General features: G+C 50.7%; 1 protein-coding gene and 1 pseudogene across 1 annotated transcript in view; both read right to left on the reverse strand.

Annotated features, from left to right (window-relative positions):
• Positions 1-4,652: 4,652 nt before the first annotated feature.
• On the reverse strand, positions 4,653-4,891 carry LOC139229516 (U2 spliceosomal RNA; annotated as a pseudogene).
• Positions 4,892-9,737: 4,846 nt separating this feature from the next.
• cpamd8 (C3 and PZP like alpha-2-macroglobulin domain containing 8) overlaps positions 9,738-13,866 on the reverse strand; it is a 110,137-nt gene continuing 106,008 nt past the window's right edge. Inside the window, exons 40-41 of the mRNA XM_070861074.1 lie at positions 10,768-10,938; positions 9,738-10,552 (exon numbers count right to left, since the gene is read on the reverse strand). Of these exons, the coding sequence (XP_070717175.1) occupies positions 10,778-10,938 (161 nt within the window). The 3' untranslated portion in view covers positions 9,738-10,552; positions 10,768-10,777. The remainder of the gene's footprint in view (positions 10,553-10,767; positions 10,939-13,866) is intronic.

Genomic DNA, 13,866 nt, shown 5'->3' on the forward strand with positions numbered 1-13,866 from the left:
AACTTTTAACATTGTTGTTGCCAATTTAAGTGTATCTAAGGGTTCAGTCATGGCAGGAGAGCTCGGTCGGGTGTTATGCTCCTCCTGTACCATGTGGGAACTCAGGGACGACACCAGTGTCCCTGACGACTACGTGTGCGGGAAGTGTATCCACCTCCAGCTCCTGACGGTCCGCGTTACGGAATTGGAGCTGAGGGTGGATTCACTCTGGAGCATCCACGATGCTGAGAATGACGTGAGTATCACGTGTAGTGAGTTGGTCTTACCACAGGGAAAGGGTCCACAGCCAGCTAGGGAATGGAAGACCAGCAGGAAGAGTAGTGCAAGGAAGGTAGTGCAGGGGTCCCCTGTGGTCATCCCCCTGCAAAACAGATACACTGTTTTGAGTACTGTTGAGGGGGATGACTCATCAGGGGAGGGCAGCAGCAGCCAAGTTCATGGCACCGTGGCTGGCTCTGCTGCACAGGAGGGCAGGAAAAATAGTGGGACAGCAATAGTGATAGGGGATTCAATGGTGAGGGGAATAGATAGAAGTTTCTGCGGCCGCGACCGAGACTCCAGGATGGTATGTTGCCTCCCTGGTGCAAGGGTCAAGGATATCTCGGAGCGGGTGCAGGACATTCTGAAATGGGAGGGAGAACAGCCAGTTGTCGTGGTGCACATTGGTACCAACGACATAGGTAAAAAAAGGGATGAGGTCCTACGAAACGAATTTAAGGAGCTAGGAACTAAATTAAAAAGTAGGACCTCAAAAGTAGTAATCTCGGGATTGCTACCAGTGCCACGTGATAGTCAGAGTAGGAATCGCAGGATAGCGCAGATGAATACGTGGCTTGAGCAGTGGTGCAGCAGGGAGGGATTCAAATTCCTGGGGCATTGGGACCGGTTCTGGGGGAGGTGGGACCAGTACAAACCGGACAGTCTGCACCTGGGCAGGACCGGAACCAATGTCCTAGGGGGAGTGTTTGCTAGTGCTGTTGGGGAGGATTTAAACGAATATGGCAGGGGGATGGGAACCAATGCAGGGAGACAGAGGGAAACAAAAAGGAGGCAAAAGCAAAAGACAGAAAGGAGATGAGGAAAAGTGGAGGGCGGAGAAACCCAAGGCAAAGAACAAAAAGGGCCACTGTACAGCAAAATTCTAAAAGGATAAAGGGTGTTAAAAAAACAAGTTTGAAGGCTTTGTGTCTTAATGCAAGGAGTATCCGCAATAAGGTGGATGAATTAATTGTGCAAATAGATGTTAATAAATATGATGTGATTGGGATTACGGAGACGTGGCTCCAGGATGATCAGGGCTGGGAACTCAACATCCAGGGGTATTCAACATTCAGGAAGGATAGAATAAAAGGAAAAGGAGGTGGGGTAGCATTGTTGGTTAAAGAGGAGATTAATGCAATAGTTAGGAAAGACATTAGCTTGGATGATGTGGAATCTATATGGGTAGAGCTGCAGAACACCAAAGGGCAAAAAACGTTAGTAGGAGTTGTGTACAGACCTCCAAACAGTAATAGGGATGTTGGGGAGGGCATCAAACAGGAAATTAGGGGTGCATGCAATAAAGGTGTAGCAGTTATAATGGGTGACTTTAATATGCACATAGATTGGGCTAGCCAAACTGGAAGCAATATGGTGGAGGAGGATTTCCTGGAGTGCATAAGGGATGGTTTTCTAGACCAATATGTTGAGGAACCAACTAGGGGGGAGGCCATCTTAGACTGGGTGTTGTGTAATGAGAGAGGATTAATTAGCAATCTCATTGTGCGAGGCCCCTTGGGGAAGAGTGACCATAATATGGTGGAATTCTGCATTAGGATGGAGAATGAAACAGTAAATTCAGAGACCATGGTCCAGAACTTAAAGAAGGGTAACTTTGAAGGTATGAGGCGTGAATTGGCTAGGATAGATTGGCGAATGATACTTAGGGGGTTGACTGTGGATGGGCAATGGCAACATTTAGAGACCGCATGGATGAATTACAACAATTGTACATTCCTGTCTGGCGTAAAAATAAAAAAGGGAAGGTGGCTCAACCGTGGCTATCTAGGGAAATCAGGGATAGTATTAAAGCCAAGGAAGTGGCATACAAATTGGCCAGAAATAGCAGCGAACTTGGGGACTGGGAGAAATTTAGAACTCAGCAAAGGAGGACAAAGGGTTTGATTAGGGCAGGGAAAATGGAGTACGAGAAGAAGCTTGCAGGGAACATTAAGGTGGATTGCAAAAGTTTCTATAGGTATGTAAAGAGAAAAAGGTTAGTAAAGACAAACGTAGGTCCCCTGCAGTCAGAATCAGGGGAAGTCATAACGGGGAACAAAGAAATGGCAGACCAATTGAACAAGTACTTTGGTTCGGTATTCACTAAGGAGGATACAAACAACCTTCCGGATATAAAAGGGGTCAGAGGGTCTAGTAAGGAGGGGGAACTGAAGGAAATCTTTATTAGTCGGGAAATTGTGTTGGGGAAATTGATGGGATTGAAGGCCGATAAATCCCCAGGGCCTGATGGACTGCATCCCAGAGTACTTAAGGAGGTGGCCTTGGAAATAGCGGATGCATTGACAGTCATTTTCCAACATTCCATTGACTCTGGATCAGTTCCTATGGAGTGGAGGGTAGCCAATGTAACCCCACTTTTTAAAAAAGGAGGGAGAGAGAAAACAGGGAATTATAGACCGGTCAGCCTGACCTCAGTAGTGGGTAAAATGATGGAATCAATTATTAAGGATGTCATAGCAGTGCATCTGGAAAATGGTGACATGATAGGTCCAAGTCAGCATGGATTTGTGAAAGGGAAATCATGCTTGACAAATCTTCTGGAATTTTTTGAGGATGTTTCCAGTAAAGTGGACAAAGGAGAACCAGTTGATGTGGTATATTTGGACTTTCAGAAGGCTTTCGACAAGGTCCCACACAAGAGATTAATGTGCAAAGTTAAAGCACATGGGATTAGGGGTAGTGTGCTGACGTGGATTGAGAACTGGTTGTCAGACAGGAAGCAAAGAGTAGGAGTAAATGGGTACTTTTCAGAATGGCAGGCAGTGACTAGTGGGGTGCCGCAAGGTTCTGTGCTGGGGCCCCAGCTGTTTACATTGTACATTAATGATTTAGACGAGGGGATTAAATGCAGTATCTCCAAATTTGCGGATGACACTAAGTTGGGTGGCAGTGTGAGCTGCGAGGAGGATGCTATTAGGTTGCAGAGTGACTTGGATAGGTTAGGTGAGTGGGCAAATGCATGGCAGATGAAGTATAATGTGGATAAATGTGAGGTTATCCACTTTGGTGGTAAAAACAGAGAGACAGACTATTATTTGAATGGTGACAGATTAGGAAAAGGAGAGGTGCAACGAGACCTGGGTGTCATGGTACATCAGTCATTGAAGGTTGGCATGCAGGTACAGCAGGCGGTTAAGAAAGCAAATGGCATGTTGGCCTTCATAACGAGGGGATTTGAGTACAGGGGCAGGGAGGTGTTGCTACAGTTGTACAGGGCCTTGGTGAGGCCACACCTGGAGTATTGTGTACAGGTTTGGTCTCCTAACTTGAGGAAGGACATTCTTGCTATTGAGGGAGTGCAGCGAAGATTCACCAGACTGATTCCCGGGATGGCGGGACTGACCTATCAAGAAAGACTGGATCAACTGGGCTTGTATTCACTGGAGTTCAGAAGAATGAGAGGGGACCTCATAGAAACGTTTAAAATTCTGACGGGTTTAGACAGGTTAGATGCAGGAAGAATGTTCCCAATGTTGGAGAAGTCCAGAACCAGGGGTCACAGTCTGAGGATAAGGGGTAAGCCATTTAGGACCGAGATGAGGAGAAACTTCTTCACCCAGAGAGTGGTGAACCTGTGGAATTCTCTACCACAGAAAGTAGTTGAGGCCAATTCACTAAATATATTCAAAAGGGAGTTAGATGAAGTCCTTACTACTTGGGGGATCAAGGGTTATGGCGAGAAAGCAGGAAGGGGGTACTGAAGTTTCATGTTCAGCCATGAACTCATTGAATGGCGGTGCAGGCTAGAAGGGCTGAATGGCCTGCTCCTGCACCTATTTTCTATGTTTCTATGTTTCTATCCCGGACCAGGAAATCGAACCCATCACGCCCTTCAGCCCAGCAAGGCCAGGCTCACCCAGCAGCCCTGCAGGGCCAACACGCCAGCCCAGCGAGGGCACAGCCAACACACCAGAACAGACATTTGTACCGAGGCGGTCCACCAGGGAAAGAAAGGCTCCCGACCGCCTCACCTTGTAAATAGTTTTCACTTTGACTTTGGGGGGAAGTGATGTTGTGTATCTGTAAAGCATGCACTCCCATGTTCTGCCACCAGGGAGTGCATCCCCTGAAGTCCCAAGGGATCCCAGCATATATACAGTGCTCCCAGCATCCCTTGGGAGCACTGTATATAAGCCGGCCCCTAAGGCCTGTTCCTCACTCTGGAGTGTCTTAATAAAGACTGAGGTCACTGTTACTTTAACCCCCGTGTGCAGTCTCATCTGTGTTAGGAACACAATAGTTATCATTTTTTTTTTTGAAGAAATTCATAGCCAATCGTTCCAATTCTTTGTCAAATCACAAACGCCAGAGGTCACCTTGCACACGCCAAGGATCACTCTGCGCCAGCCAATGCTCTTAGCCAAAAGGCCTAGAGCCACTGCACCGTTCCTGGAAGTACTGCAATACCAGGTTCGTGCCATGGAGGTGGATGGGTCAGGTCCCCCACACACTTTCGTGGAGGTGGATGGGTCAAGCCACCCCACCCATCTCCTGTTTCCAAAAAAGCAAGCCTATACCTTCCTGATCCAGGGAGAACCACCCGGAGGTCATGGTGGCTACTCCCCTGTCAGGTCAGTTACGCATGATCTTAGCCAAAAGGCCGAGAAGCACAATAGTTATCATGCAGAAGCTGGAAGTACTGCACTCCTTCCATTGTCTCGAATTTCATGCTGTAGGGCAATGACTTCACTCCCTCTGGGAACTGCACTTTTACATAATGGGTTCCATCGGCTACCCACGTTTCAGGATAGTATCTCCTCTTTATTACTGAGCAAAGTTTAATGTCCCACGACTCCAACTTTTTTTTATCAGCACATCGTCCTCAACATAAAGTGGCAGGTTTAAGAATGAAACCACCAACTCTTCGGAATACAGCAAAGATACATCCAAGTACATCTCACCAACCTTCAGGCTCAGTAAAAGTCTTTCCACCTCCTCTCGCGCACTGACCGTCACCTCGAATCCAACATTCGGCTTTGGTCGGCAGGCAAAGCAACTTCCCTCCCTGCAGTCCTTGTGCACTGTCTGGATAATATCCCAAGCTCGCTTCTCCTTATCCAGGCAGTGAACCACCACCGTGTTTTCTTTTCCAAACCTACTGTGGTCCCGGCCCAAATTTTGGAGCCTTTTATTCTCCCTTCTCAAGACATTCTCTCCCCTGATTAAATTCACCCGGCTCTCCAGACCCCTCAGGAGCATCTGGCTGATATTTATGGGCCAAAGAAGCCCTAAAATTTGAAAAAAAAAAAATCCCAAAACACATTGCCAACTTTTTACAAACTCACTCCAACTTCGGCAGTAATCAGCAGCACCTGCTCACTCCTGGCCCCTCCCACAGAATGCTCACTCCTGGCACCCCCCCCCCCACCGAGAGAATGGTCACTCCTGGCCCCTCCCACCGAGAAAGTGCTCACTCCTGGCCCCTCCCACCGAGCGAATGCCACCTACTGAGCCATGGCTCACACCACGACTGCAATGAAGTTTTATTAGATGGGGAATGTATCAGACAGTGACTACCCTTGCCCTATGAATACCCGAACACTCACTGTCTAGGTCCACTTACAGACCAGACAGCCCCTTGGTATAGCGACTGCTGCCAAATCCATCCCAGATGCACCAGTCACAATGCATTATGGGATTGCATCAGCACCCTTTGAGAGTCAGCATCTTCAGGGGAGAAGGGGATCCGTACCCCGGGGAGAGGGGGACCCGTACCCTAGTGAGAGTCAGCACCTTCAGGGGAGGGGGGGACCTGTACCCTAGTGAGAGTCAGCACCTTCAGGGGAGGGGGGGACCTGTACCCCAGTGAGAATCAGCACCTTCAGGGGAGAGGGGGACCCGTACCCCACTGAGAATCAGCACCTTCAGGGGAGAAGGGGACCCGTACCCCAGTGAGAATCAGCATCTTCAGGGGAGAGGGGGACCCGTAACCTGGTGAAAGTCAGCACCTTCAGGGGAGAGGGGGGGACCTGTACCCCAGTGAGAGTCAGCACCTTCAGGGGAGGGGGGGACCTGTACCCCAGTGAGAGTCAGCACCTTCAGGGGAGGGGATGCCTGTACCCCAGTGAGAGTCAGCATCTTCAGGGGAGGGGGGGACCCGTACCCTAGTGAGAGTCAGCACCTTCAGGGGAGGGGGGGACCTGTACCCCAGTGAGAGTCAGCACCTTCAGGGGAGGGGACCTGTAACCCAGTGAGAGTCAGCACCTTCAGGGGAGGGGGGGACCCGTACCCCAGTGAGAGTCAGCACCTTCAGGGGAGAGGGGGGGGGACCTGTACCCCATTGAGAGTCAGCACCTTCAGCTATGTGCTCTGCCCATACAGCAGAGCTGGTCTCCAGTCGTCTTGGACCCCATTGCCACTGGACCAAGACCTCGCTCTGTCAAGCCTGTGTGGTGGCTGGTGTGCAACAGCCATCCCACGTTAAAATAATTCACACACAGGCATCTTCCCCCCTTCGAAATGAAGTTTGGGACCTGGGACGTCAGGACCCTCATGGGCAACCCGAACAGCGACAGACCGGAACACCGCACTGCCATCGTTGCCCGGGAACTCAGACGTTTTGACGTTGCCGCCCTAAGCGAGACCCGGCATGCAGGGGAAGGCGAGCTCAAGGAACAATGTGGTGGTTACACCTTCTTCTGGAAAGGTAAATCAGAGCAAGAACGCCACCCTCCATGGCGTCTGCATCGCCATAAAAAATTAACTACTGGGCGGGATAAACGAACGCCTCATGACCCTTCGGCTCACCCTAGCCTGGAACCTGCGTGCTATGGTCTTCAGCGCGTATGCCCCAACACTGGACACTACAGACGAGACCAAAGAGGAATTCTACTCCAGCCTCGAACAATCCCAGTCTCGAGTCCCAACGGATCCTCCTCGGCGACTTCAACGGCAGAGTTTGAAAGGACACAGCCCTCTGGGGAGGTGTGATCGGCAGTGAAGGGGTAGGGGAAAGCCAACTCCAATGGCACCCTCAAGAGAGCGGGGGGGGGAGGGGGCAAGATGGCGATAAATGGAGTTAAAATGCAGATCAGCCATGATCTATTTGAATGGTGGAACAGACTCAAAGGGCTGAATGGCCTCCTCCTACTCTCAAGAAATAGCAGGAGTGGGCCCTATGGCCTCTCGAGCCTGCTCCGCCATTCAATAAGATCACGGCTGATCTTCGACCTCAACTCCACTTTCCCGCTCGATCTCCAGATCCCTTGATTCCCCTCGAGTCCAAAAATCTATCGATCTCTGTCTTGAATACACTCAATGACTGAACCTCCACAGCCCTCTGGGGCAGAGAATTCCAGAGATTCACCACCCTCCGAGTGAGGAAATTCCTCCTCATCTCAGTCCTAAATGGCCGACCCCTTATCCCGAGACTGTGCCCCCTGGTTCTCGACTCTCCAGCCCGGGGTAAACATCCTCAGCACCTACCCTGTCAAACCCCCTCAGATTCCTGTATGTTTCATTTTTTTAAACTCCAGAGAGTACAGGCCCATCCCACACAATCTCTCATCCCAGGAATCAATCTTTGTTGTACCATCTCCAAGTATATCCTTCCTTGGATAAGGAGACCAGAACTGTGCACAGTACTCCAGGTGTGGTCTCACCAAGGCCCTGTACAATTGTAGCAAGACTTCCTTACTCTTATACTCCAACTCCCTTGCAATAAAGGCCAACATACCATTCACCTCCCTTATTGCTTGCTGTACCTGCATGCTCGCTTTGTGTTTCTTGCACAAGGATACCCAAATCTCTCTCAACACCATTTAAAAGTTTCTCACCATTTAAAAAATATTATTTTTTTAATTCTTTCTACCAAAGTGACTAACCTCACATTTCCCCACATTATACTCCATCTGCCACCTTACTGCCCACTCACTCAGTCTCTGTATCCCTTTGCAGACACAGTGTGTTCTCCTCACAGCTTACTGTCCCACCTAGCTTTGTATCGTCAGCAAACTTGGATACATTGCACTAGGTCCCTTCATCGAGGTCATTAATATAGATTGTAAATAGTTGAGGCCCCAGCACTGATCCTTGCGGCACCCCACTAGTTACAGCCTGTCAACTGGAAAATACCCATTTATCCCTACTCTCTGTTTTACCTCCAATCACATGAGCCCTTATCTTGTGTAATAAACGTTTATGTGGCACCTTATCAAATGCCTTTTGGAAATCCAAATATACTACATCCGCTGGTTCCCCTTTATCTACCCTACTAGTTACATCCTCAAAAAAACTAATAAATTTGTCAAACACGACTTCCCTTTCTTAAAACCATGTTGACTCTGCCTAATCATGTTATGATTATCTAAGTTCCCGGATACCACTTCCTTCACAATGGATTCTTGTATTTTCCCGATGACCGATGTCAGACTAACTGGCCTGTAGTTCCCGGTTTTCTCTCTCCCTCCTTTCTAGAATAGCGGTGTTACATTTGCTATCTTCCAATCCGCTGGGACCGTTCTAGAATTGAGGGAATTTTGGAAGATCGAAACCAATGCATCCACTATCTCTGCAGCCACCTCCTTTAGAACCCGAGGATGCAGGCCGTCAGGTCCAGGGGACTTGTCGGCTTTTAGTCTCATTGGTTTCTCTCGTACTTTTTCTCTACTGATATTAATTGCTTTAAATTCCTCACCCTCATTAGCATCCTTGGTTCCCCAACATTTTAGGTTTGCTTTTTGCATCTTCTACTGTGAAGATAGATACAAAATATTTGTTTAATCTGTCTGACATTTTCTTTTTCCCCATAATATCAATTTTTTGTTCTGGTTTCTGAAACTCTCCCAATCCTCAGGCTTACTGCTATTCTTCGCAACATTATAAACTCCTTTCAATCCAACGCTATCCTTAACTTCTTCAGTTAGCCACGGGTGGATCACTTTTCCTGTGGAGTTTTTGCTTCTCAATGGAATGCAATGTTGTTTGTGAGTTAATGTTTTGGCAGCTGAAACAGTCGAGTGATGAATTGCTACAAATACGGAATTCAAGTCAGAAAAAATAGTATTTTGGGAGATTGTCACCTTTATTGTTGGAAGATTGTTGACTCCTTCGCCTCCACTCGACTGAAACCGGGAGCCGCACATCTCCTCCGCAGGGCACTGAGCACCTTGACCCCCACAGGCAGCACGTGACCCCCCTGGGCGGCTTGACCCCCACAGGCAGCACGTGACCCCCGGGCGGCTTGACCCCCACAGGCAGCACGTGACCCTCCTGGGCGGCTTGACCCCCACAGGCAGCACGTGACCCCCGGGCGGCTTGACCCCCACAGGCAGCACGTGACCCCCCTGGGTGGCTTGACCCCCACAGGCAGCACGTGACCCCCCTGGGCGGCTTGACCCCCACAGGCAGCACGTGACCCCCCTGGGCGGCTTGACCCCCACAGGCAGCACGTGACCCCCCTGGGCGGCTTGACCCCCACAGGCAGCACGTGACCCCCCTGGGCGGCTTGACCCCCACAGGCAGCACGTGACCCCCCTGGGCGGCTTGACCCCCACAGGCAGCCTGATCCCCGGGCGCCTTGACCCCCATTGTCCCATTCTGAGGTAGGCCACAGTATCCAAGCAACAGTGAGACGGGACAGAGCCAGCAATCGGGAGTGAGGCGGAGACTAATACACTGAGGGCCGGGGTTCGGGGGTCAATGACCAACCGCTCTTCAGTCTCTTCCACCCTGAACGTTAACCCCTGAATAGATCCTGGGCAGGGGGAGGGGAGGAGGCGGGGAGTGGTATGGGTTGGTTAGAGGGATGGGTAGAGGAAGGAGGGGGAGGGGGAATGGGAGGCTGGGGGGTGGGAGAGGGGGAGAGGGGGGGGGTTGGGGATGGGAGAGGGGGAGGGGTTGGGAGATGGGAGGCCACCTCACTGTGGAGACGGGCCCTCTCGGTTTAACCGCAGGATGGGAGAAATTGTAAATAATAATTAAAAAAATTAAATAATAAACGTGAGGAAGTTGACCAATGACCTTTGACCCGGCTCTGGGAGACACCACAACACGCGTGGAGCTTTAACTAAAACACAAATATAAATATCACAGGACTGAAGATCAGAACACATAATTACAAAATATAAATACCAGATTCCACTAACGTGCCTGTTTGGTTATAACACATGACTAACGGGTAGATAAGTCTAGCCTAGTTAATAGTTGGGTGCGGATAATATTGTGCCGTCTTCAGCAGCAGTGCTCGGTCCTTGGAACATAGAAACACACATGTACAGGTCAGAACATCCGTGTTCTCCCATCCCTCCTCTTCCCGGCCCGGAGAATCCGTATTCTGTCAGGGGAGAAACAGAAGGCAGTTTACCAGAGAGTCAGGACACACACGGACAGACGCAGACAGAGACAGAGAGACATAGAGGCAGAGACAGGTACACGCACACAGAGAGGCAACACCTAAATAACATTGGCTGTGACCCGAGTTTGTTCAATCGAGTCGTGCCCGGTTACTGGGTGAGTGACTGCTGTTGGCTGATGGTTGCCGATAGTTACCATTCACTTTTCACGGGTGGCCTTGTGTTCCCCCTCCGCCCCCTGGCTCCGGCTCGTCTTCACTCATCTCAATCCCAGCGTCCACGTCAGACACAAACAGCTCGGGGTCGTACTCGTAACTCGTCCCGTAGGAATAATAGGAAAGCTCTGATTGTGGCACAGTGACATCATCTGTGTGAGAGAGGGAGAGATAAAGGGGAGAGGGGGAAGAGAGTGCAGAGAGAGGAAGGGGAGAGAGATGAAGGGGAGAGAGAAGGCGGGGGAGTGTGAGAAGGAGAAGGAAGGAGGGATCAGAAAGAGTGAGTGAAAGAGGAAGAAATTGAGAAAGGGAGGAGGGAGAGTTGCAGAGGGAGAGAGAGAGAGAGGGATAGAGTGAGAGAAAGGGTGAAATATAGGGAGAGGGACAGATGCACGGTGGAAGACGGAGAAAGAAATTGAGGTAGAGAGAGAATCCAGAGGGTGAGAGGGACAGAGTGTAACAGACAGAGTGAGGCAGGGAACGAGAGAGAGAGAAAGAGAGAGAGAGAGATAGAGGGGGAAATAGTGACAGATAGAAAGATTGATAGTGGCGGAGTAAGTGTGTCAGAGAGAGGAGGAATTTAACAAAAAATCATTAATAATGACTTGATCAGAGACAATTTTTATCATATTTAATATTGAAAATGGGTAGGAGGGGCAGTGGGCAAAGGGGGAATGGGTGGTGGGAGCAGGCGAGAAGGAGGGGCAGGGGACATTGTGAGGAGGAGGCGAGGGATGAGCTGTTTGTCGTTTCCTTGACCCCATTGCCCTCAGTGACAGTGTGTTGTGGTGGAGCTGCAGTGAGGCTGTGTGGCCCCCAGGTGGAGCTCACGCTACAGAGTGGGCTGAGATGGTTTCGATAGTCTGTGAGGAGTTGGTGCGAGGACACGATGGGAAATGCAGTAAATCCGTTAACAGGACGTGTTCCAGCCCTGCCCAGCTCTGCCGAAACAAGAAATCTGTTTAACGTTTGGGGCTCCCTGTGCGTGTTTGGATGATATGAATGTACTTTATTTACTGTGCCCCCTGTCACATACATTAATGGAATATTCCAGCACATAGACTCAAATCTCAAGCGTCATCTGCAAGTACAACTTCAGAAATAATAAAAACACTTTTTAAAATGTTGCTAATGATCCCACACTGAAGCCCTGGCCTGATAGTTTGCTGGTTGTAACGCGGGGAACTCTGGGCCTCAGGCAATGTGCTGGGGACAGGATAATTCGACAGAAGTCATCGGAACTGGAGGAGGCCATTCAGCCCCTCGAGCCTGTCACACAGGAACAGGAGGAGGCCATTCAGCCCCTCGAGCCTGTAACACACGAACAGGAGGAGGCCATTCAGTCCCTCGAGCCTGTCACACAGGAACAGGAGGAGGCCCATTCAGCCCCTTGAGCCTGTTACACAGGAACAGGAGGAGGCCCATTCAGCCCCTCGAGCCTGTTACACAGAAACAGGAGGAGGCCCATTCAGCCCCTCGAGCCTGTCACACAGGAACAGGAGGAGGCCATTCAGCCCCTCGAGCTTATCACACAGGAACAGGAGGAGGCCATTCAGCCCCTCGAGCCTGTCACACAGGAACAGGAGGAGGCCCATTCAGCCCCTCCAGCCTGTCACACAGGAACAGGAGGAGGCCATTCAGCCCCTCGAGCTTATCACACAGGAACAGGAGGAGGCCCATTCAGCCCCTCGAGCCTGTTACACAGGAACAGGAGGAGGCCCATTCAGCCCCTCGAGCCTGTCACACAGGAACAGGAGGAGGCCATTCAGCCCCTCGAGCTTATCACACAGGAACAGGAGGAGGCCCATTCAGCCCCTCGAGCCTGTTACACAGGAACAGGAGGAGGCCATTCAGCCCCTCGAGCTTATCACACAGGAACAGGAGGAGGCCCATTCAGCCCCTCGAGCCTGTTACACAGGAACAGGAGGAGGCTATTCAGCCCCTCGAGCCTGTTACACAGGAACAGGGGGAGGCCATTCAGCCTCTCGAGCCTGTCACACAGGAACAGGAGGAGGCCATTCAGCCCCTCGAGCCTGTCACACAGGAACAGGAGGAGGCCCATTCAGCCCGCTGCGCCATTCTATCCGATCACGGCTGATTCATTTACCCACCCTTGCTCCACATCCCTCGATATCCTGACCCAACAAAAATCTATCCATCATCGCAGTCCTGAAAGCTCCAATTGACGCCCAGCACCCACAGCCACTTGGGGGGGGGGGGGGAGAAGAGTTCCCGATTCCCACTGCCCTTTGTGTGAAGAAGTGCTCCCTGACATCACCCTGAACGGCCTGGCTCTAATTTTAAGGTCCTGCCCCTTGTTCTGGACTCCCCCCACCAGAGGGAATAGTTTCTCTCGATCGACCCATCAACTCCTTTAATCGTCTCAAACACCTCGATCAGATCTCCCCTTAATTTTCTACACTCGAGGGAATACAGGCCCAGTCTGTGCAACCTGCCCTCGGGATTTAACCCTTTCAGTCCCGGTATCACCCTGGGGAACCTGCACTGCTCCCCCTCCGAGGCCGATATACCCTCCCCGAGGGACGGGGCCCAGGACTGGACGCAGTTACTGCACACGGGGTCTGACCGAGGCTCTGTACAACGGAAGCTTCACTTCCTCCCCTCTGTATTCCAGCCCCCCCACCCCATCCCCAAGATTAAGTCCAACATTCCATCAGCCTTTAGATTACTCTTTGAACCTGTCCACGAGCTTTTAGTGATTTGTGCAGCTGGACTCCCTTAACCACCCCACACATAGTCTCTCATCATTAAGAAAATATTCCGATTTCTCTTTCCCTGATCCAAAGTGGATAACCTCACTCTTCCCACTCAACAACTCATGCTTGAAAGAGAATGTGTGTGTTTGTGTGTATGTATGTCTGTCATGTGGGTGTGCAAGTGTGACTGAGAGTGTGACCCCTCCCTCACCATCGGCCCCCTCCATAGGGGTCACTGGGCAGTGATCAGGAGCAGGAACCCTGACCTTTCCCCTCTCTCTAACCCAGGGGTCACTGGGCAGTGATCAGGAGCAGGAACCCTGGCTGATTTCCCATCTTTCTCTAACCCAGGGGTCACTGGGC

The sequence above is a fragment of the Pristiophorus japonicus genome, chromosome 18 (genome assembly GCF_044704955.1).
Source record: "Pristiophorus japonicus isolate sPriJap1 chromosome 18, sPriJap1.hap1, whole genome shotgun sequence".
NCBI lineage: Eukaryota > Metazoa > Chordata > Chondrichthyes > Pristiophoridae > Pristiophorus > Pristiophorus japonicus.